Genomic DNA, 24,946 nt, shown 5'->3' on the forward strand with positions numbered 1-24,946 from the left:
ATGTAAATAAGTTATTTCTGTTTATTTTTTTCATACATTTGCAAAGATTTCATTTTTTTTTTCACTTTGTCATTATGGGATATCGTGTGTAGATTGATGAATATTTGTTTTATTTAATACATTTTAGGATAAGGCTGTAACATTACAAAATGTGGAAAAGGGGAAGGGGGTCTGAATTCCGAATGCACTGTATATATCAAAATGAAAGCAACACTATGCAATATATACAGTACATCCTTAGTTTTTATTTGTGGCAGGTGTTTTGGGATTGGTTCAACATTTTGAGGAATACGGGAACTAAGGGCCAGATTAACTCAGCATTGCAGTTACTCTCTAAAGAATGTTTTTGCGTGTGTAATTGCACAATTGTAAATCCCTGTCTGTAGTACAGTAAAGCATGCTTACATGGTTGCATATTTCACAACTCTATTATGTACATATCCTGGCTGTAGAGTACACACAGGAATGTACTTCCTCAAATGTCCGTATCACAGGTCGCCAGACTCTACTAGAATCTCAAATGAGGAAATAAAAATAAATATCTTGTTATCTATATGCCAGAAGTATATATGGAGATCAGCAAGCTTTGAGAAGATTTGGCCTTATATTTACAGTTCAGACAACACTAAATGAAGGGTAAAGAAAATGTTGTGATAGTGATAGTTGCCAGTCCATGAAACACCTCTGTGTGTGAGTGTCCCGTTTCAGTGATAATTGTCAGCACCAGTATGTCCAAAATGTTAGTGAATATTGGAAGTGAAGCAAGGCCTCTATGAAGAGAAGATGGGCCGATCCTTCTCCTCATCTTTCCCTGGGGTTGATCCCATCAGCAAGAGTGTGCCGACATTCACATCCTCATCATCTGATTGGACTACAGGGGTTTCCCTTCCATCCTCATTGGTGTTCTGGCTGTTGGTGGAGGAAGTGGAGGAGGTGGAGGACATGCGGGACTTCCCCACACAACCACCTGTGTTGTGGGGAGAGCGTCCCTGGCTGATGACCTCATTGTTGTTGTTGTTGTTGCCATGAACTACTGTGGGTGAAATGAAAGGGATGTTAGGCCACAGATTATCAATGCTGCACTCAGTGTTGCAGTTAATGTTGCCAGCTAGTATAGGGGAGGGACAAAGCCTAGACTGCCAAATACTACACTATCAACACGGGACTGCCTCAGATGCGAGTCTCCCCTCCACTCACCTTTACCTGGCAGAGGGGAGGCCAGCACCCCCTCATCCCCCCCAGAGTTGAGGAAGACATCCAGGGCCTCCTGGTCAGAGATGTCCGTAAGGTCCATCTGCTCCAGCATGTCCACATTTACCTCCATGGACGAGACGCTGCCAATGGGAGCTAACAACACAAGAGACAAACGTGGTTGATTAGAGGCATTTACTGTATGTCAGCTTTACGTCTCTAAGGAAATGTTTAGCAACATTTAGTAGTGTTGTTCCACCGATTAGATGCCTTTCGAGTAGTTTAACTTGGTGGGAAATAAACATTTTATTTCACCTGATTTTAACGTTGTCATAAAAAGCACATGTTCACTTAATGACAAACTATTTTCCCCATCTCAGTAGGTTTAAAAAAACATAGTATAGTAAGTAGTAAGTGACAATTAAGTGCCAAATAAAGTAACAGGGATGACCGTAATAAAGTAACAGGGATGACCTTAATTTCCGGCGCCGACAGAGATGGCCGCCTCGCTTCGCGTTCCTAGGAAACTATGCAGTTTTTTGTTTTTTTACGTGTTATTTCTTACACTAGTACCCCAGGTCATCTTAGGTTTCTTTACATACAGCCGAGAAGAACTACTGAATATAAGATCAGCGTCAACTCACCATCAGTACGACCAAGAATATGTTTTTCGCGATGCGGATCCTGTGTTCTGCCTTACAACCAGTGTAACCGAGTGGATCACATGCAGCGACCCAAAAAAAAAAAAAACGACTCAGAAAAAGAGGGAAACGAAGCGGTCTTCTGGTCAGACTCCGGAGACGGGCACATCGTGCACCACACCCTAGCATTCTTCTTGCCAATGTCCAGTCTCTTGACAACAAGGTTGATGAAATCCGAGCAAGGGTAGCATTCCAGAGGGACATCAGAGACTGTAACGTTCTTTGCTTCACGGAAACATGGCTAACTGGAGAGACGCAATCCGAAGCGGTGCAGCCAACGGGTTTCTCCACGCATCGCGCCGACAGAAACAAACATCTTTCTGGTAAGAAGAGGGGCGGGGCGTATGCCTTATGACTAACGTGACATGGTGTGATGAAAGAAACATACAGGAACTCAAATCCTTCTGTTCACCTGATTTAGAATTCCTCACAATCAAATGTAGACCGCATTATCTACCAAGAGAATTCTCTTCGATTATAATCACAGCCGTATATATCCCCCCAAGCAGACACATCGATGGCTCTGAACGAACTTTATTTAACTCTCTGCAAACTGGAAACGATTTATCCGGAGGCTGCATTCATTGTAGCTGGGGATTTTAACAAGGCTAATCTGAAAACAAGACTCCCTAAATTTTATCAGCATATCGATTGCGCAACCAGGGGTGGAAAGACCCTGGATCATTGTTACTCTAACTTCCGCGACGCATATAAGGCCCTGCCCCGCCCCCTTTCGGAAAAGCTGACCACGACTCCATTTTGTTGATCCCTGCCTACAGACAGAAACTAAAACAAGAAGCTCCCACGCTGAGGTCTGTCCAACGCTGGTCCGACCAAGCTCCACACTCCAAGACTGCTTCCATCACGTGGACTGGGAGATGTTTCGTATTGCGTCAGACAACAACATTGACGAATACGCTGATACGGTGTGCGAGTTCATTAGAACGTGCGTTGAAGATGTCGTTCCCATAGCAACGATTAAAACATTCCCTAACCAGAAACCGTGGATTGATGGCAGCATTCGTGTGAAACTGAAGGCACGAACCACTGCTTTTAATCAGGGCAAGGTGTCTGGTAACATGACTGAATACAAACAGTGCAGCTATTCCCTCCGCAAGGCTATCAAACAAGCTAAGCGCCAGTACAGAGACAAAGTAGAATCTCAATTCAACGGCTCAGACACAAGAGGTATGTGGCAGGGTCTACAGTCAATCACGGACTACAGGAAGAAACCCAGCCCAGTCACGGACCAGGATGTCTTGCTCCCAGGCAGACTAAATAACTTTTTGCCCGCTTTGAGGACAATACAGTGCCACTGACACGGCCTGCAACGGAAACATGCGGTCTCTCCTTCACTGCAGCCGAAGTGAGTAAGACATTTAAACGTGTTAACCCTCGCAAGGCTGCAGGCCCAGACGGCATCCCCAGCCGCGCCCTCAGAGCATGCGCAGACCAGCTGGCCGGTGTGTTTACGGACATATTCAATCAATCCCTATACCAGTCTGCTGTTCCCACATGCTTCAAGAGGGCCACCATTGTTCCTGTTCCCAAGAAAGCTAAGGTAACTGAGCTAAACGACTACCGCCCTGTAGCACTCACATCCGTCATCATGAAGTGCTTTGAGAGACTAGTCAAGGACCATATCACCTCCACCCTACCTGACACCCTTGACCCACTCCAATTTGCTTACCGCCCAAATAGGTCCACAGACGATGCAATCTCAACCACACTGCACACTGCCCTAACCCATCTGGACAAGAGGAATACCTATGTGAGAATGCTGTTCATCGACTACAGCTCGGCATTCAACACCATAGTACCCTCCAAGCTCGTCATCAAGCTCGAGACCCTGGGTCTCGACCCCGCCCTGTGCAACTGGGTACTGGACTTCCTGACGGGCCGCCCCCAGGTGGTGAGGGTAGGCAACAACATCTCCTCCCCGCTGATCCTCAACACTGGGGCCCCACAAGGGTGCGTTCTGAGCCCTCTCCTGTACTCCCTGTTCACCCACGACTGCGTGGCCATGCACGCCTCCAACTCAATCATCAAGTTTGCGGACGACACAACAGTGGTAGGCTTGATTACCAACAACGACGAGACGGCCTACAGGGAGGAGGTGAGGGCCCTCGGAGTGTGGTGTCAGGAAAATAACCTCACACTCAACGTCAACAAAACTAAGGAGATGATTGTGGACTTCAGGAAACAGCAGAGGGAACACCCCCCCATCCACATCGATGGAACAGTAGTGGAGAGGGTAGCAAGTTTTAAGTTCCTCGGTATACACATCACAGACAAACTGAATTGGTCCACTCACACAGACAGCATCGTGAGGAAGGCGCAGCAGCGCCTCTTCAACCTCAGGAGGCTGAAGAAATTCGGCTTGTCACCAAAAGCACTCACAAACTTCTACAGATGCACAATCGAGAGCATCCTGGCGGGCTGTATCACCGCCTGGTATGGCAACTGCACCGCCCTCAACCGTAAGGCTCTCCAGAGGGTAGTGAGGTCTGCACAACGCATCACCGGGGGCAAACTACCTGCCCTCCAGGACACCTACACCACCCGATGCTACAGGAAGGCCATAAAGATCATCAAGGACATCAACCACCCGAGCCACTGCCTGTTCACCCCGCTGCCATCCAGAAGGCGAGGTCAGTACAGGTGCATCAAAGCTGGGACCGAGAGACTGAAAAACAGCTTCTATCTCAAGGTCATCAGACTGTTAAACAGCCACCACTAACATTGAGTGGCTACTGCCAACACACTGTCAATGACACTGACTCTACTCCAGCCACTTTAATCATGGGAATTGATGTGAAATGATGTAAATATATCACTAGCCACTTTAAACAATGCTACCTTATATAATGTTACTTACCCTACATTGTTCATCTCATATGCATACGTTGATACTGTACTCTATATCATCGACTGCATCCTTATGTAATACATGTATCACTAGCCACTTTAACTATGCCACTTGGTTTACATACTTATCTCATATGTATATACTGTACTCAATATCATCTACTGTATCTTGCCTATGCTGCTCTGTACCATCACTCATTCATATATCCTTATGTACATATTCTTTATCCCCTTACACTGTGTATGACAGTAGTTTTTTTTTTTTTTTGGAATTGTTAGTTAGATTACTTGCTCGTTATTACTGCATTGTCGGAACTAGAAGCACAAGCATTTCGCTACACTCGCATTAACATCTGCTAACCATGTGTATGTGACAAATAAAATTTGATTTGATTTGATTTGATTTGATTTGAAGAGTAGACGACGTCATCTTAATTCAGCCCCAAATACCCTTGAGACAGGAGGAATGGAAGCTTGTTGTGTGCAACAGGGATGGGTATGTAAATGCAAGCTTCACAAAAAAATGTACATTGTTAAAACATTTTTTGCCTTCTATCTACGGCTAACAGTGCTGACGTGTTATGCTCGACCCGCTCAGTTTTCCACCACAAAACACCAGAAAATGGCCAAAAGGAGTAGAACAAGCTCACCTGCTTTACACTATGATTTGACTTTGAAATGTTTTTTTTACCTTCAAATTAATCATCTTCAGAAATGACTTTGACAACAAAATAGCTAGGGCTTTACAATGACGGTGAAAACCTGGAGAAATGTTGGGGTTAAGTTGGTTAAAATCTTCCTAGAAGTCATAGAGGATGCATGTCAAAACTCTGAATTTTGGCACTTTAGCAAGTCTAGTCATGTAAAAAAATGTTTTTTAAGAATAAAAAAAATAGGATTTATTGAATTTTCCATGTGGTCTATTTTAACAGGCATTTTACAATTCAACATTTCTACTTAAAATATCAAAGGGATGCAAAAGGAACTCATTTCGGAAAGCAAGAGAGCGCATAGCCATAATATGCCATTTGGAATGTCTATTCCTTTGTAACTTTTGTGAGTGTAATGTTTACTGTTCATTTTTTATTATTTATCTCACTTTAGTTTCTTTTTCACTTGCTTTGGCAATATAAACATGTTTCCCTTGCCCAAAAAAATCTATTTGATTGAGAGAGAGAAAGAGAGAACTTGAAGGTTGTGTAGTTAAATCTAGGGTTAGGGTAATGGTTGAGCTGGGGTATGGACATGAAGCTTAGATTAGGGTCAGGGTACATGTGTGCATACATGTGTGTGATGCCGATTGCACTCACGTCTCTTATAGTCATGAATATGCAGATGGGCAGAGGACAGGTAGACGTCCACATCGTGCTGAAATACCTCTTCAAAGAAGCGCTGTCTCTCTCTCAGTTTCAGCTGCTGGGCTGAGTCCAATTCTGGGACTCTTTGAGCATGCTCTGTCTCCGCTGGAACATAGAACAACAGAACATATCAGTCAGAAACTCTAGTCTAACAGGTATGCAGAATCAACACTTCCCCCAAATCTGTAACAAACAATAACCAGAAGGGGGCAACAATGAGCCATGGGAACAAGAAACTGTCATCTCAGATTCTGGGGTTGAGAATTTTAGGCTTTTCATATCCTCTTGCAGACTTGGTATAACCAAGTGTAACAGACACTTTTAGCATCATAGCACAGGTCTGTACAACATTTCATACTGATGCCTTACGTTGAAATATGATTGATTATTGATCCTGTAACCCATATCATACCTTTGTTCATGTAGAATATGCAATTGACAATCCACTGGGATTCAAAAACATCAACTCCACAGCTCCATGTATTCTGTTTCAATCCAGATACAGCTAATGCTTTTACTGTTGCAGGTCCATAACTTACCTGACCAGTGTGGATGGCCAGAGAGATGTAGATCAATATATATGATATTCACACTTTACCGTAGTGTACTATATTCAATCCCTCCACACCCACCAATTGCTTTACAAAGGCCAGCTGTCAATTCCCCTACTAGATTAATCTTGTTTAGGACAGAATGCAATCATATTTTCCACCTCATCAGAACCATTGTAATAAAGCAGAGTGCTGCTAGAGCCAGGGGAGCGGACAACACTGAAGTGTATACACAGGGAGAGAGGAAAGATAAATGCAAGAACCCAGAATGAACTGAAGAATGCCAGTGTGTTCTGGGCACAGAGTAAACCACCCTCCAGTTTTCATCACCTTTTTATGGTGGGCTCCCTGAACACATCATGTATACAGATGTCAATAAGTCTTCTTCCACTGTTAACATATAACTCAATCTGTAAACACACTCATTAATGGGTTAGCGAAGCAATATGGAACAAGTACTGTGAGATCATAAAGTGATGGGTAGTGTCGTGTCTTGACTATCATTAACGTGTTTGACTGTTATTTTATAAAATAATTACATACCACATTCACATTCAATTATTATGCGATTAAATTAATCATATAACTATTAGTTAAGTAGTCTGGGGCACCACGGGAAAAGTGATTTAACAAGTTACTATCTCCTGACTAAACTCTAAAGTCAATTAATTAATTCTTATTTACCTTCCGTCTCATTCTGAATGTCGCAAAACTCTTGGATATCTGCACGAACCCTATCATAAATGATGAATCAGCGATATAAAATTGTTTTAGTTTAGTTTTATTTAACCTTTATTTAACTAGGCAAGTCAGTTAAGAACAGATTCTTATTTACAATGACGTCCTGCCCCGCCAAACCCAGGTGACGCTGGGCCAATTGTGCGCCGCCCTATGGGACTCCCAATCACTGCCAGATGTGATGCAGCCTGGATCAAATTGGCTTAATTGTTGATTACTAACTAAATAATCACACAGAACTACATTAACACACAAACAGGATAGCTTACACATTGATTACTACCCAATGCAATGAAAAGTCCCTAGTGGACTAAACCGATATGATGGCTTGTTACACAAAATGGAGGATTCTAAAGAGAGGAAAAGGAAGAGACAACGGAATTCCACTAACATACATACAGCTGATAACTATGCTCATGGAAATGTGAATACTTTGCACATGAACGGCCGCTCATTCAAAATAATTGCAATGTACATTTTCATGTGTATGTCTTTGCCTTCTCTCTGTTGAAAACACTCGATCCATCTACGGGGAGTAAGTGGACAGAAACTCTGGGTTGTGTAAGTCTCTGGTTGTCCTTCCAGAGGTCACCATGTCTTTTGTAGTCATAGCTTCTTGGTTTCAGGTGTCTGTTAGAACGTATCTTCCAGAGGAAGTGCTTGTTAGAATGGATCTTTCAAAACTCGGTCGAGTTTACTAGACTGAAGTACTCAAACAGCTGCAGACTGAATGTTCCTGTGTAGTCTTCTTCTTCGAGAGTTTATAACCATTTTGTACCTTTCAGCTCACACTGTTGGCCCCGCTGGTCTTGTAGAGTGTAACCATTCGTAACATCCAGTTCAACACCGTCCGCCTGCTTGTTCTAATATGTTAATTTTCTTAACCATTTGTAACGTAGTCAGCTGGAGCTGCACGTAACTGGTTGTAACGGTTTTCTAGTGGTGATGAAAGAGAGTCGGACCAAACTGCAGCGTGTCGATTGCGATCCATGTTTAATATAACAAAGAAACACGAACTTACAAAAAAACAATAAACGAAACCGAAACAGCCTATCTGGTGCAAACTAACAACGAGTACACATAGGACACTAAGGACAATCACCCACGACAAACTCAAAGAATATGGCTGCCTAAATATGGTTCCCAATCAGAGACAACGATAAGCACCTGCCTCTGATTGAGAACCACTCCAGACAGCCATAGACCTTGCTAGACAACCCACTAAGCTACAATCCCAATACCACCACCAAAACCCCAAGACAAACACACCACAATACAAAAACCCCATGCCACACCCTGGCCTGACCAAATACATAAAGATAAACACAAAATACTTTGACCAGGGCGTGACAGAACCCCCCTAAGGTGCGGACTCCCGAACGCACCTCAAAACAATAGGGAGGGTCCGGGTGGGCGTCTGTCCATGGTGGCGGCTCCGGCGCGGGGACGTGGACCCCACTCCTTTAATGTCTTAGTCCCCTCTCCCTTCGTCCCTGGATAGTCCACCCTCGCCGCCGACCATGGCCTAGTAGTCCTCACCCAGAACCCCACTGGACTGAGGAACAGATCGGGACTGAAGGACAGCTCGGGACCGAGGCAGCTCGGGACTGAGGGGAAGCTCGGGAGTGAGAGAAAGCTCAGGAGTGAGAGAAAGCTCAGGAGTGAGAGAAAGCTCAGGAGTGAGAGAAAGCTCAGGAGTGAGAGGAAGCTCAGGAGTGAGAGGAAGCTCAGGAGTGAGAGGAAGCTCAGGAGTGAGAGGAAGCTCAGGAGTGAGAGGAAGCTCAGGCAGGTAGATAGATCTACCAGCTCCTGGCTGGCTGGTGGTTTCAGCAGATCCTGGCTGACTGGCAGATCCTGGCTGACTGGCAGATCTGGAAGAGTCTGGTTGACTGGCAGATCTGGAAGAGTCTGGTTGACTGGCAGATCTGGAAGAGTCTGGTTGACTGGCAGATCTGGAAGAGTCTGGTTGACTGGCAGATCTGGAAGAGTCTGGTTGACTGGCAGATCTGGAAGAGTCTGGTTGACTGGCAGATCTGGAAGAGTCTGGCTGACTGGCAGATCTGGAAGAGTCTGGCAGACTGGCGATGCTGGGCAGACCGGCGGCGCCGGGCAGACTGGCGGCGCCGGGCAGACTGGCGGCGCCGGGCAGACTGGCGACGCTGGGCAGACTGGCGACGCTGGGCAGACTGGCGGTGCTGGGCAGACTGACGACACTGGGCAGACTGACGACGCTGGGCAGACTGGCGGTGCTGGGCAGACTGGCGATGCTGGGCAGACTGGCGATGCTGGGCAGACTGGCGATGCTGGGCAGACTGGCGATGCTGGGCAGACTGATGGCGCTGGGCAGACTGGCGATGCTGGGCAGACGGGGGCACTGGCGGCGCTGGGCAGACTGGCGGCACTAGCTGCTCCATATAGGCTGACAGCTCTGACTGCTCCATGCAGACTGACAGCTCTGGCTGCTTCATGCAGACTGGCAGCTCTGGCTGCTCTATGTATGGCTGCTTCATGCAGACTGGCTGCTTCATGCAGACTGGCTGCTCCATGGGCTGACAGCTCTGGCTGCTCCATGCAGACTGACAGCTCTGGCTGCTCCATGCGGACTGACAGCTCTGGCTGCTCCATGCAGACTGACAGCTCTGGCTGCTCCATGCTGGCTGACAGCTCTGGCTGCTTCATGCGGACTGACAGCTCTGGCTGCTCCATGTAGACTGGCTGCTTCATGCAGACTGGCAGCTCGGGCTGCTTCATGTACACTGACAGCTCTGGCTGCTCCATGTAGACTGGCTGCTTCATGCAGACTGGCAGCTCCTTGCAGACTGGCAGCTCCTTGCAGACTGGCAGCTCCTTACAGACTGACAGCTCCGTGCAGACTGACAGCTCCGTGCAGACTGACAGCTCCGTGCAGACTGGCTGCTCCATGCAGACTGGCTGCTCCATGCAGACTGACAGCTCTGGCTGCTTCATGCAGACTGACAGCTCTGGCTGCTCCATGTAGACTGGCTGCTTCATGCAGACTGGCAGCTCGGGCTGCTTCATGTAGACTGACAGCTCTGGCTGCTCCATGCGGACTGACAGCTCTGGCTGCTCCATGTAGACTGACTGCTTCATGCAGACTGGCAGCTCGGGCTGCTTCATGTAGACTGACAGCTCTGGCTGCTCCATGCGGACTGACAGCTCTGGCTGCTCCATGCAGACTGACAGCTCTGGCTGCTCCATGCGGACTGACAGCTCTGGCTGCTCCATGCGGACTGACAGCTCTGGCTGCTCCATGTAGACTGGCTGCTTCATGCAGACTGGCAGCTCGGGCTGCTTCATGTAGACTGACAGCTCTGGCTGCTCCATGTAGACTGGCTGCTTCATGCAGACTGGCAGCTCGGGCTGCTTCATGTAGACTGACAGCTCTGGCTGCTCCATGCAGACTGACAGCTCTGACTGCTCCATGCAGACTGACAGCTCTGACTGCTCCATGCAGACTGACAGCTCTGACTGCTCCATGCAGACTGACAGCTCTGGCTGCTTCATGCAGACTGGCAGCTCTGGCTGCGCTGAACAGGCGGGAGACTCCTGCAGCGCTGTGTCGGAGGAAGGCTCTGGCTGCGCTAAACAGGCGGAAGACTCCGGCAGCGCTGTAGAGGAGGAAGGCTCTGGCTGCGTTAAACAGGCGGGAGACTCCAGCAGCGCAGGAGAGGAGAAAAGCGCTGGCTGCGCTGAACAGGCGAGGCACACTGAAGGCCTGGTGCGTGGTGCTGGAACTGGTGGTACTGGATCGAGGACACGCACAGGAAGCCTGGTGCGGGGAGCTGCTACCGGAGGGCTGGGGTGTGGAGGTGGTACTGGATAGACCGGACCGTGCAGGCGCACTGGAGCTCTTGAGCACCGAGCCTGCCCAACCTTACCTGGCTCGATGCCCACTCTAGCCCGGCCGATACGAGGAGCTGGAATATACCGAACCGGGCTGTGCACCCGCACTGGAGACACCGTGCGCTCCACAGCATAACACGGTGCCTGCCCGGTCTCTCCAGCCCCCGGTAAGCACAGGGAGTTTGCGCAGGTCTCCTACCTGGCATAGCCATACTCCCTGTAAGCCCCCAAGAAATTTTGGGGCTGACTCTCGGGCTTCCATCCGCTCTGCCGTGCTAGCTCCTCATAATGCCGCCTCTCTGCTTTTGCTGCCTCCAGCTCGGCTTTGGGGCGACAATAATCTCCAGGCTCATTCCAGGGTCCTTTTCCGTCCAATTCCTCCTCCCATGTCCATAACTCCAGGTGGTGCAACCTCTCCCACTGTAGCTGCTGCTGCTCCTGCTGCTGCTGCCTCTGTTGCCTCTTCTCCTGTTGCTCCTTTGGGCGGCTACACTCCCTGGTTTAGCCCAGGGTCCTCTCCCGTCGAAGATCTCCTCCCATGACCAGAAATCCTTGGTGAGCATCTCCTTTTCGGCTGCTCCTGCCTGTTGACACGCCGCTTGGTCCGTTGGTGGTGGGTGATTCTGTAACGGTTTTCTAGTGGTGATGAAAGAGAGTCGGACCAAACTGCAGCGTGTCGATTGCGATCCATGTTTAATATAACAAAGAAACACGAACTTACAAAAAAACAATAAACGAAACCGAAACAGCCTATCTGGTGCAAACTAACAACGAGTACACATAGGACACTAAGGACAATCACCCACGACAAACTCAAAGAATATGGCTGCCTAAATATGGTTCCCAATCAGAGACAACGATAAGCACCTGCCTCTGATTGAGAACCACTCCAGACAGCCATAGACCTTGCTAGACAACCCACTAAGCTACAATCCCAATACCACCACCAAAACCCCAAGACAAACACACCACAATACAAAAACCCCATGCCACACCCTGGCCTGACCAAATACATAAAGATAAACACAAAATACTTTGACCAGGGCGTGACACTGGTCTCCATTTAAATGGCAACCATTTCAGCGTGTGGACTGCGTCCTCACTTTTTCTGGTCTAATGTAAATTTCATTAGAGTCCATTTATAAACTCTGGAAAAAGGGGCATTCCATGATGCCGACATAATATCTGCGCTCACGTGGGTGTGGTCACTGACTGGTTAAAACCTTTATAAGAAAAACAATTCTAATTTAGAAGGCTAGCATCACATTTCATCTTCTCACAAATAGTTGAATATTTAATCACATAAGTTCCACAACATTTAGATGTAAATCTGATAACTGGGAAATATACACATTCAGAGATACAGTTATGTTGTTATACCGTCCTTAATGAGATCCCAAAACAACAACTGATCTGACATAATTGTTCTTTCAGTACCCACGGACCATTCCAACAGTTTGGTTTGGATTATAGAAATATTGTTTCATTATTCAACCTTTTGATGTTACCACTTTGGCAGAAGGAATCTCCTTGTAACAAAGAGGTTTCTTTCCCCTCCTGCAAAGCGCAAAGGAAAAGTTTCTACAAGGTATTTACGACCATCATAAAACGGCCAACTTCTGTAGAGCAGACCTACTGTAACCTGATCCTTCAGATCTTCACAGGAGAGTCATGACAGTAGCCTACACCCAGCAGACTGACATAGGCTACATTGGGGCTTTCAGCACAGTTCTGTAAGTGTTAATACATGAATTGCCCTCTCTCTTTCCTCTCACCACATCCATATATTGACCTCCTACAGAACAAAACTGTCTGGGGATTTAGGCATAGTGAGAATATACAGGCAGGGATTGGGCTAATTGGATGAGGCTTTTAATCCTGATCTAAATTGGGAATAATGTAAAGATTATGTGGCCTGTGCTGTGATCACTGATCACCCTCAGGCAGTAATGAGGCTGTAAGAAGCTGAAGACAGATAGAGGTATCAGGGCAGACATAATAATAGGGGGAAGAGGAACTAGGCCTCCGACCACAGGGCTGCAAGCTCCAAGTGGATGTCTGATAGTATTGTCACTGTGACAACGTCTTTAATGCTGAATTTGTTTTAATCCTTGCTGAGTCATGACAAGGAACCGCTTAAAGCAGTGTTGCTTTTGTTTGGCCCATGCTTCTCTAACATTACAGTAAGCAAATGGTATAATGATAATACCAATGGTGTTTCTGGTTTTCCTTTGTATGCAGAACGATTTAAGTCTGTCTGAAAATGGCAACAGGTCTCCCCAGTCCAGTCTGCTGTGTCAGCCCCAAACTTCCCATGGGTCCTGTGGAGCCCTCTGTCTAGTGACAAAAGGAGGCAGGCCGGTCACAGCAACTCCCTGTCTCCCCCAGTCTGAAAGCCCTGTCCTGGGGCCATCCGGGAAGGGGAGGAGAGACAGCAGAGGAAAGTCTTCACCTCACCCCCCTGGGCCTGACTGTCTGTCTGCACCACTGGGCACCATTGGGAATCACTGGGCAAACACTAAGACACTGATCCATGTGGAGGACAGCCTCTGACACCAGCCCAAGCAAACTCTCAGCGCTCCAGAGGCACAAAACCAAAATGACAAAAAAATAAAGAGCTGGTGAGAAGTCTGCTGCATCCTGCCAAACATTCAATGAGTTATGTCTGTTTATAACTGTTACATACCCATTTGACCCTGCAGTCTAGGGGGGATGGAAACTTTAGGTTTATTTTTCAAACACACAGTAATGGAGGGGGTCTGAGCTGGACTCAAGGAAATAAATAATAAATATCAAAAAAACCCTAAGCTAGTCTTGCATGCTTCAAGAAAAGCTAGCTAACTAACCAATTAAAATACAGTGGGTGGTCCGCCCAGTTCTAACTCGGTACAATGAGCAACATAATTTCCTCACCCGTCACATCTATTTTCTAACGGAACTTGCGGTGATGTAGGCAGCTATCTGACCAATTCAGCTAAATTGAGGCACGCAATAAGGCCAAATAATGACAGAGATGTCTTTCGCTCCTGAAGCACTTTCACATTTCCTTTGCTTTCTTCTCTTCTCATCCCCTCTCCTCTCCCTTCTCCTCCTCTCTCATCATAATTGTTTCCATGAAGTGATTAAAATCAGTCCACAATCCTTAGATCTTTTTCCATTGTCATTTCCAACTCTGTTTTTTCTAAAGGACAAATCTCCCAGAGCTGCTGTTAGGGAAAGATTTGAACCAAATTCAATGCTCTTAGTTTTAGAGATGTTCAGGACCAGTTTATTACTGGCCACCCATTCCAAAACAGACTGCAACTCTTTGTTAAGGGTTTCAGTGACTTCATTAGCTGTGGTTGCTGATGCAGATATGGTTGAATCATCAGCTTACATGGACACACATGCTTTGTTTAATGTCAGTGGCAGTATATTGGTAAAAATAGAAAAGAGATGAGGGCCTAGAGAGCTGCCCTGCGGTACACCACACTTTACATGTTTGACATTAGAGACAATTCCATTAAAGAAAACCATTTGAGTTCTATTAGATACATTTGAAGTCGGAAGTTTACATACACTTAGGTTGGAGTCATTAAAACACATTTTTCAACCAATCCACAAATGTATTGTTAACAAACTATAGTTTTGGCAAGTCAGTTAGGACATCTAATTTGTGCATGACACAAGTAATTTGTCATCAAATGTTGACAGACAGATTATGTCACTTACAATTCACTATATCACAATTCCAGTGGGTCAGAAGTTTACATGCACTAAGTTAACTGTGCTTTGAAACAGCTTGGAAAATTCCCCAAAATTATGTCATGGCTTTAGAAGCTTCTGATAGGCTAATTGATGTCATTTGAGTCAATTGGAGGTGTACCTGTGTATGTATTTCAAGCTCAGTGCCTCTCTGCTTGACATCATGGGAAAATCAAAATAAATCAGCCAAGACCACAGAAAAAGAATTGTAGACCTTCACAAGTCTGGTTCATCCTTGGGAGCAATTTCCAAACACCTGAAGGTGCCACGTTCATCTGTACAAACAATAGTATGCAAGTATAAACACCATGGGACCACACAGCCGTCATACCGCTCAGGAAGGAGACGCGTTTTGTCTCCTAGAGATGAACGTACTTTGGTGCAAAAAGTGCAAATCAATCCCAGAACAACAGCAAAGGACCTTGTGAAGATTCTGGAGGAAACAGGTACAAAAGTATCTATATCCACAGTAAAACGAGTCCTATATCAACATAACTTAAAAGGCCGCTCAGCAAGGAAGAAGCCACTGCTCCAAAACGCCATTAAAAAGCCAGACTTTGGGTTGCAACTGCACATGGGGACAAAGATTGTACTTTTTGGAGAAATTCCCTCTGGTCTGATGAAACAAAAATAGAACTGTTAGGCCATAATGACCATCGTTATGTTTGGAGGAAAAGGGGGAGGCTTGCAAGCCAAAGAACACCATCCCAACCGTGAAGCACGGGGGTGACAGCATCATGTTGTGGGGGTTCTTTGCTGCAGGAGGGACTGATGCACTTCACAAAATAGATGGCATCATGAGGTAGGAAAATGATGTGCATATATTGAAGCAACATCTCAAGACATCAGTCAGGAAGTTAAAGCTTGGTAGCAAATGGGTCTTCCAAATGGATAATGACCCCAAGGATACTTCCAAAGTTGTGGCAAAATGACTTAAGGACAACAAAGTCAAAGTATTGGAGTGGCCATCACAAAGCCTTGACCTCAATCCTATAGAACATTTGTGGGCAGAACTGAAAAAGAGTGTGTGGTTAAGTAGGCCTACAAACCTGACTTAGTTACACCAGCTCTGTCAGGAGGAATGGGCCAAAATTTTCACTTTTCACACCAAAGTACATTAAGGCATTTGGAAATTGCTCCCAAGGATGAACCAGACTTGTGAAGGTCTACAATTTGGCTGATCTCTTTTGATTTTCCCATAGTGTCAAGCAAAAAGGCACTGAGTTTGAAGGTAGGCCTTGAAATACATCCACAGGTACACCTCCAATTGACTCAAATTATGTCAATTAGCCTATCAGAAGCTTCTAAGAAGCCATGACATAATTTTCTGGAATTTTCCAAGCTGTTTAAAGTTAAAGTCAACTTAGTGTATGTAAACTTCATACCCACTGGAATTGTGATATATTGAATTATAAGTGAAATAATCTGTCTGTAAACAATTGTTGTAAAGTACTTGTGTCATGCACAATGTAGATGTCCTAACCGACTTGCCAAAACGACAGTTTGTTAATTAACAAGAAATTTGTGGAGTGGTTGAAAAATGAGTTTTAATGACTCCAACCTAAGTGTATGTTAACTTCCGACTTCAACTGTAAGTGTATTAATGTAAGATAAGTGTTAGATATTGTTAGATAAGAAAGGCTGTCTTGTGACACAATAGCACTACAATACAAACTGTATGTTAGCTCTTAACATTTGTCCCCCCCAAAAAAGGCAGAAAGAAAAAGAAACCTCAATGGACCAGTGTGGCTTTACTATGTCAGGTATAGATTGCATTCAACAAGGTCACTGGAGAGGTCTGTGTGCTCAGAGCAGAGCTGACACTTGGCATGCGGGGAGGGAGTGACTCCTTTTTCTCTTGTCACGGTCGTATGCAATCAGACATGCCCCCGTCTTCTCTTATTATGGAGAGCCATGCTAACAAAGCAAGATGCCAGCTGAAATTGAGGCCAGGTATATGAGGAATATCAAAACATGCCAAGGTATATCTCAAAATACTGGCTGCATGACTGATGTCTGAATGTGTATCACAGTAATAAAGTCTGATAACAGTACAGTATGTCGCGGCAGTTTTGGAGAACAGCAGTTTGGTCATACTTTAGATCACTCAGTGTTTTCCTCATCCTCATGTTAGTGCAATAGTTCATACAACCAGGTTGACATTGATTGATTGGTGCTTGATGTATTTTCTTAAGAGGCCTGGTACCTGACTTATACATGAGCTAATGGGAGAGTAGTTAACAATGCAAATCTTCCCATTGATTTTCCTATTTCATTTTGTTACCATCTAATCACCTTTATCAATAAGGTCTGGGGAACTCAAAGCTGACCTTTTTACCTTTGACCCGTTCCCTTTTTCACAAGGGAAAAAACTGGGTCACAAAATGACAGGGTCACAATGTCTCCGATTGCTGAGATCACTTTTCCGGTCAGTCATTCTCCATTCCTTACCCAAACCCCCCACTTCACACCACAAGCCATCCAGGGTGGCAGCCAGTGGGCAACACAGAGCGGCTATTCAGGAGGGAGGAAGAGGGGGGACACAGATGAGAGAAGACTGGGACAAAACAGATGAAAGCAGATTGTCAGAGGGCTTTAAGTTTGACCTGACTTTCTTACAGAAAGGTTTTTCCGTTGTTTTTACTCACTCCCTCTCTCTCCCTCAGGGAATGAGTTGTGGGTTGGACAGAGTGTGGGATTAGGGCTCAGTACCAGCTGGACTTGTGGAATGACCCGGACTCGAACAGAGCCGGACGTGTCAGCTTTCCCACTCTGCCTCCCCACACAAAGACAAACCCAGATCCTCCACTCTGACGGGAAAAACAGAAAAAGCCCTTTCAGACAAACACAAAAGCAGGGCTGTAAGGGAGTGGGCCTGGGCCTGATTCTAAAGACATGACGCCAGTGAGAGGAAGTTATTTTACTCCATAGGCATGTCGGGAAGGTTAGGAAGGGGTACACCATGACATCATCAACACACTGTCCTTTCCAACAGGGACCTCTCTCCCTCTCTGTATCATACTCACATTAGACCTTAGTGCTAGTCAGATACAGAGATAGTGAGAGCTGAGGGGCTGATGGCCTTGTGACTGGAAGAGCTGGCCTCAGAACGACAAACAGTGTTTGGGAAGAAAACATGGACGATTAGCTTTCTAGATGATCCAGTTGCTTTTGGGTTTTAGATCTTTCACTGGGGCTGCTGGTTTGTGGCCTCCCCACATTCCCCAGCGGAGGCAGCTCTCAACACAAAAACCCTATGGGAATGGCCACTTCCTTTAGTGCAAACACTGATTATGAACTAGTTTGGCAGAGTCATTTTCAGGGAATTCTTTACCACCAAGCAAAAGTGGTTTCATAAAAGTGAGTTAATTTCCAAAATAATTAAGTAATCCTACTTAAATAATTCCAAAATAATGAAGTAATCCTACTTAAATAATCCTTTGGAATTGACAGTAAACTGCAAAGACACAGCCATGAAAATGTAGGTTTCCTTGCGGTGGAAGACAAAGAGTGAGGGGTGAGCACAGCCTGTGCTATCTCTCTATCTCTCTCTCTCTTTCACAGGATGACAACATGGCACCAGTAATCAGTGTTAGATGTTGTTCAGGATAAGAGATGAATCATCTGCTGGCACATTGCCAGGCAGTGAGACAACAGCAGGTAGTGACAGTGACTCCTGATCAGATTGATCAGGACCAACAATACGTGACGTAATGCTGTTAGGGACTGGGGAAGATGAGACTGGTTAACCTTTAAGACAGGACATGTTGCTGAGGGTGTGTGGGAGGGTAAGAGGAGGGATTGTATTTCAACATGCACCATCTCACCGCTTGTTCTGGAGATGTGTTTGAGGGAAGAAGTTGGGAGGAAAAGTGGATAAAAAAACTAAAAGGAGTGAGATAAGAAAGGTCAACCAAAGAGTAAAAAGTTCAATGGAAGTGAAAAGAAGGAATGTACATATAAAAGAGAATAAAAAAGATGAGGTGTGGAGTAGACAGGGAGAGCCTAGAGAAATAATGAGTAGACTGGGAGAGCCTAGAGAAATAATGAGTAGACAGGGAGAGCCCAGAGAAAGAATGCATAGACAGGGAGAGCCCAGAGAAAGAATGAGTAGACAGGGAGAGCCCAGAGAAAGAATGAGTAGACAGGGAGAGCCCAGAGAAAGAATGAGTAGAAAGGGAGAGCCCAGAGAAAGAATGAGTAGACAGGGAGAGCCCAGAGAAATAATGAGTAGACTGGGAGAGCCTAGAGAAATAATGAGTAGACAGGGAGAGCCCAGAGAAAGAATGCGTAGACAGGGAGAGCCCAGAGAAAGAATGAGTAGACAGGGAGAGCCCAGAGAAAGAATGAGTAGACAGGGAGAGCCCAGAGAAAGAATGAGTAGAAAGGGAGAGCCCAGAGAAAGAATGAGTAGACAGGGAGAGCCCAGAGCAGAATGTGTAGACAGGGAGAGCCCAGAGAAGAATGAGTAGACAGGGAGAGCCCAGAGAAGAATGAGTAGACAGGGAGAGCCTAGAGAAAGAATGAGTAGACAGGGAGAGCCCAGAGAAATAATGAGTAGACAGGGAGAGCCCAGAGAAAGAATGAGTAGGCAGGGAGAGCCCAGAGAAATAATGAGTAGGCAGGGAGAGCCTAGAGAAAGAATGTGCCAACTCTGATTGGGGCTCATTAGCTGAGGAGGATGTCTTTTCCGCTGCTCTCTCATCATCAAATTCCACTTTCAACAGTCTAGTGGCTGGCAAAAGCTGGCACTATGGAGATAATCAGCTGGCCATGACTGCCTCTAGGTAACTGGAAGTTTATTGGATCAATTGTTGCAAATAAGGGAGCAACATAGAAAATGCTTCAGAACAACATCAGATTATATGAAGCCCTGTGCAATTACTTTGTTTATTGAAAGTTTGGCAGGTGAAGCACTGTCCCTGGCTATGTAAACTGACCAGGGTGGCAGGCAGTAGCCTCCCTTTCATAAAACAGATGACAACATTAACAATTATGTAGAAGATGCCTCTTGTCGTTTTTTTGGTTTACACTGTTTATTATTGGGCTTTTTTCATCCTCCTGCTCTCTCTCCTGAACCTCCCATCTGGGCTTGGTTCCAATTGCGAAGAGAGTTAATTATTGATGTTGAGGTTTGAGCAGTGTGTGTGTGTGTGTGTGTGTGTGTGTGTGTGTGTGTGTGTGTGTGTGTGTGTGTGTGTGCTTGTGCGTGTGCGTGTGCATGTGCGTGTGTGTGTGTGATTGTTGCATGTGTGTGTTTGGACTGTGTGTGTGTGGGGAGCTTGCAATGGGTTGAATCACAGACTGGCACCACCACATGCCCACTCTGTAAATACTACAATGACATCATCTCTCCTCTCCCAGCACACTCCGGACTGACAATAGTGCCATTTATGGGTCAGTCAGCCTCTGTCTCCTATGCCAGTGCCCTCTATGTGGCCTATAAGCAGATCACTCATCCACTTTGAAGCCAAGAAGCTGAAAACTGAGAGACGTCTCCATTAGACTACACTCACCATGAATGAGCAGAATTTATCTGGAGTGTTGTGAGGGATCGGATGTACTTAAAAGCATTGATAGGGTGACACTGTTGGTCAACTGAGTTCCCTCCATCATGACTCATCATGCCCTTTGGTAACACATCAACTATCACATTGTTCACCTTTCCTGGTGTTCCTGGAACCTCTTTGTTGCTCATCCTCTTTTTGTGATGAATAGCCCACATTGCTATTTTCAAATCAATGGAGAGCATCACTGGAATGTTTGGCTGGACACAATAGAATAGTTCTGGCCTTACACTGATCTATTCTGTTGATGTTGGTATTTCTCATGAGCCTGAGTAGTTTGGCACTATCGTCGTGGGTCCATGGTGAACAGCAAAGACCAAAAACCAAACCACTATGTATTTCCCATACAATACTAATGATACCTGTGATACCTGTGTTGATGTGGGAGATGTGTAAGAGATTTGTGGGTCCAGCACATGCTGACAGATTTATCAATAATGAGTAATAACTGTGTTGTTGTATTTAGTGAACTACAATATGGCTGTAGGCATTAACAAGTATACCTGGTCTGAACCAGGGCTTGTTTTCACCAAGCAGAGAATGGGATGATGGGAGATTTGATCCAAACTAATTAGGAGGACTTGCTTTTAGGCCTTGGTTTTAGGCCTAAGGTTTTAGGCTGTGTAGATTAAAAGATCTAAGTGGAAATAGATATGAACAGAGGGTCATTCAAGGCCTGTAGTGTGTACACATACATAATGTACATACACACACATGCACATATACACACACCATGGGACATTGCATGTGCACAGCATCCATGGATATTGTGTGTTCATCAAGCTGTTGGTCAGCCATGCATGGGGAAAAAAACTACATTATCTACACTGCAGCTGTTGCTGTCATACTGTAATATTAGTACAGGTAGAATAAATCCAGAGGATTTTGTTGTGGCCACCTCTCCATCCAACAGTGGGCTGCACCACCTTTCAGAAATGTACTATGCTGTGTCTGCCTCAGTGGGAGACTGGCTCTGTTTAAAATGAGCACTCTGGCAGCAGCCATCCTGTGAGCCACCAGCATACATGGGGAACAGATAGGATCTGGAACAGATAGTTCCATGCAATGCTGCAGGGAGAGACACCAGTCTATATAATGGGGTTAGTCCAGTCAGAAAAGGAAGGGATCTACCATGGTTGGTGAAGAGTAGAATACCTGAATGGGATACCTGGGACACACAATGATCACCGAGCATGGTTGGCACCACAACAAATCCATGTCCGCAACAACATAAAAAATATGTGAGAATAAGTTGTGTGTTTGCAATCAGTTATGTCTTATCTGGTGTACATTCAATACGAACTGCGCATTCACTTAATCATTCCCAGCCTGTCATGTAACATTTCAACAGTGTGACAACAGCTGTTCAGTCCTCCAAGCCAACACATACCACTGTGCCCCTCCAAACAAAACATTCCCACACAATACAGAACCTACAGGTAGGGCACTGGGCACTGGGACCGCTCAACCCATAGATAGCGGATGTCTTCTCTCTCAGTCATGGTCTGATCAAATTTAGCCACGGACTGACTGACCCTATTGCGACAAATTCAATTTCCCATTTCTGTGTTTCTCTGTGAGAGCTTCGTCTGTAGGACAGCCTGTCTGTAGCCCTATGTCACTGCAGTCACTCTATAGATACAGACACACAATCTCATTAGGAGTTAGAGATTCATGTCAGTGAAACCATTGGATGTCTTTAAGGCCCCAATTCAAAATGAGAATATACTGTATCCCTTTAAGAACCCTCAACGTCTTGAGTAAAGTCCCACTGATTAAAGCGTTATTATGGTACATTACTCATGGGGATGATTCACCATTCTAGTCTTTATTTGGCTAGCAAAGAGCATACAGTATGACAGCCTTAGTAACATCAACAAACACCAGGTCCCTACCACATCGGCTGAACAGACAACGTGTCCATGCACACACACACACACACACACACACACACACACACACACACACACACATTATTTGCTTTCAATGCACACACACACACACACACACACACACACACACACACACACACACACACACATATTATTTGCTTTCAATGCACACACACACACGCACACACACACACACACACACACCAACAACAACATCAACAACAGGAATCAGTAATCACCCATAATTACTTGAACAGGTTATGTTCATTGTGGCTTGGTTTATGTTTCTCTTCACTAAATATTTAATGAGTTTGTCTGTCTGTAAAGCTACTACAGATACCCAAATATGGACAGGAATTTTCTCTATGTAGCGTTCTGCTCAGCAATAGGGGATTACAGTGATTGAAACTACAGATGTAGGATCTTAATTTGATCACCCTGTTGCAGGAGAACTGTCCTGCAATGCAGGAAATGTAAAACCTGTAGTGTATTTGAGGTTTAAAAAAGCTTCTGAAGTTTGTAATTTCAACTTTGAAATGTCAGTTTATTTTCCCCTATGAAAAATGTATCTATCTCTACAAAACTGTTAATTACAATCCACATAATAATTTACATTTCCTGTTGCTGTAGGATTATTTTCCTGCTGTAGAAAACTGCCTCACATCTGTATATAGATTATTATTTATTTTTAACAGTACAGTACAGTACAGAATAAATGACTAAAATGATTTGTAATGACTTATGGAATATTCCCATTGTGACATAGTCTTTCCAAGTCCTACACAGTCGAGTAGTTTCTGTATATAGATTTTTGTTTTGTTTTTAACAGTACAGTACAGTACAGAATAAATGACTAAAATGATCTGTAATGACTTATGGAATATTCCCATTGTGACATAGTCTTTCCAAGTCCTACACAGTCGAGTAGTTTTTAAGAAAGGTAAAGAAGCTTTAAAGTTACTCACAGGGTAGACGCTTGTTGTGGAGGTTTGCCCCAGACGAGCTCATGGTGCTGGCAGCTTCGGAGAGAGAGCTGCAGAATCAGATTAGGTGTGCTGTTGAGGAGGACTGGAGGGTCAGGTCACACAGTCAGGCACAGAGATGAGATGGGGTGGGGAACAGTCAGCCCTTCAGAGCCTCAGCAGAACAACTCATCTCCCTCCGTCTCTCCTGGGACAGAAACAGAGTCAAAGCACTCCCAAGAAACTCACTGGCTCTCTCAAACACACTCTCTCCTTTCTCTATGGAACAGTACAGGACCCTTCTCTCTGAGTGAACTTACTCTGTCAACTACAGTATTTGGATGAGAACAGCAGGTTAGGGCTTTGTGGAGCATACCAATTGGTCATTCACAGGGGGAGGAGCTTGGTGTGAGAGAGGTGGATAGGGGAGAGTGCAGGGTCCTTTATGTAACAGTGGAAGATACCAAGTCAGTAGACAGACACTTGCTTTTGTTATTTTTGTCATCCTCTCTCTCTCTCTCCCTCTCTCCTTTCTCCTCTGTGTCCCTAATGCAATGCGACAGGATACAAGATCTTCTTGCCGTTAATGGAATAGTATTGATGTTATTGAACAAATCAACATCTCCTTTTAGGCTTGCCTCTGAAAGAGCAAAACACTGTTCTTCAGAGGAACAGTTGATTTCAGCGCTTCATGTATAATTCAGTTCATGGCAAAGATTCCATTTTTCATCACAAAAATAGCATTAGAAGCCAACACCTCCAAAATAACCTATTGGGTTTAGCTAGACTGAAAACAATTTCTTCGAGAAATGTATCTTTATTTTAAAGAAATCTTTAGAGAAGTAAAAGCTTAAAATTATACTTACCTGCTTAATTGCAGGGCAGTTTTGATAGCGTACTATACTTATACCGCATTGTATCAGTAGGTATTTTAGATGTAAGGGTAGTACCGTCCCATCAAATGTATGTGTTGCCTGGGACAATAGTGATTGCCTGCAAATACAGAAATAATGATCACTCAGTACAACAACATTGTGTGAATATCAAAGTAATTGACACCATCTAGTGGTCAAAAGATGTGTTTCCTTTTCATTGCAACCTGAGCTGTTGTAAATATATATCATTCTGCATTTAAATAGCTAATATGAAATGTTTTATTTGCTTGATTTGAATAGGCCTTATATAGGCCTTTAATTAGCCTTGAATTATATGGTATATAAATTGTAATATCAATGGGGGTTTATTGTATAGGATGTTTTCCTGTGAGGTGGCATTCTTTCAAATGAAAGCACACACATGCTGCCACCCAGAGAGAAACATATAGAAAGAGATGGAGAGAGGGGAAGGACATATGAATAACTATCTGTCTTTGTGGAAACCTTAACAATAACAAGTCTTGGTATCCATGCATGGGTGCAGATGTAAGCTACTGACTGCAGATGCATGTATACTCTAATGGGTGTTTGGAGGACGTGGGAGTGAGAAAATAATACGTTGATTTGTATCAACA

The 24,946-nt window shown here is 45.0% G+C and overlaps 1 protein-coding gene across 2 annotated transcripts; it reads right to left on the reverse strand.

Annotated features, from left to right (window-relative positions):
- Positions 1-225: 225 nt before the first annotated feature.
- Positions 226-23,967, reverse strand: LOC112219532 (dysbindin). 2 transcript variants are annotated; one of them, XM_024380868.2, is made up of 4 exons: positions 23,440-23,967; positions 6,071-6,223; positions 1,204-1,347; positions 226-1,033 (listed from the first exon to the last, which is right to left on the reverse strand). In XM_024380868.2, exons 1-4 carry the CDS (start codon positions 23,480-23,482, stop codon positions 771-773), a joined length of 603 nt encoding a protein of 200 aa, XP_024236636.1. In that variant the 5' UTR covers positions 23,483-23,967; the 3' UTR covers positions 226-770. The 2 variants fall into 2 exon arrangements, with proteins under 2 accessions (XP_024236636.1, XP_024236627.1); XM_024380859.2 differs by having other exon boundaries at positions 1,198-1,347; positions 23,440-23,949.
- Positions 23,968-24,946: the final 979 nt, after the last annotated feature.

This window comes from Oncorhynchus tshawytscha, linkage group LG02, assembly GCF_018296145.1.
Source record: "Oncorhynchus tshawytscha isolate Ot180627B linkage group LG02, Otsh_v2.0, whole genome shotgun sequence".
Lineage (NCBI taxonomy): Eukaryota > Metazoa > Chordata > Actinopteri > Salmoniformes > Salmonidae > Oncorhynchus > Oncorhynchus tshawytscha.

What these genes read in the sequence shown, in the direction of transcription:
- LOC112219532 (XM_024380859.2), bottom strand. Translation starts at nt 23,482, where the DNA reads ATGAGCTCGTCTGGGGCAAACCTCCACAACAAGCGTCTACCCT. An exon ending in CCACAACAAGCGTCTACCCT is followed by an intron (nt 6,224 to 23,439) that starts GTGAGTAACTTT and finishes TCTATGTTCCAG; the next exon opens with CGGAGACAGAGCATGCTCAA. An exon ending in TATTCATGACTATAAGAGAC is followed by an intron (nt 1,348 to 6,070) that starts GTGAGTGCAATC and finishes TTGTGTTGTTAG; the next exon opens with CTCCCATTGGCAGCGTCTCG.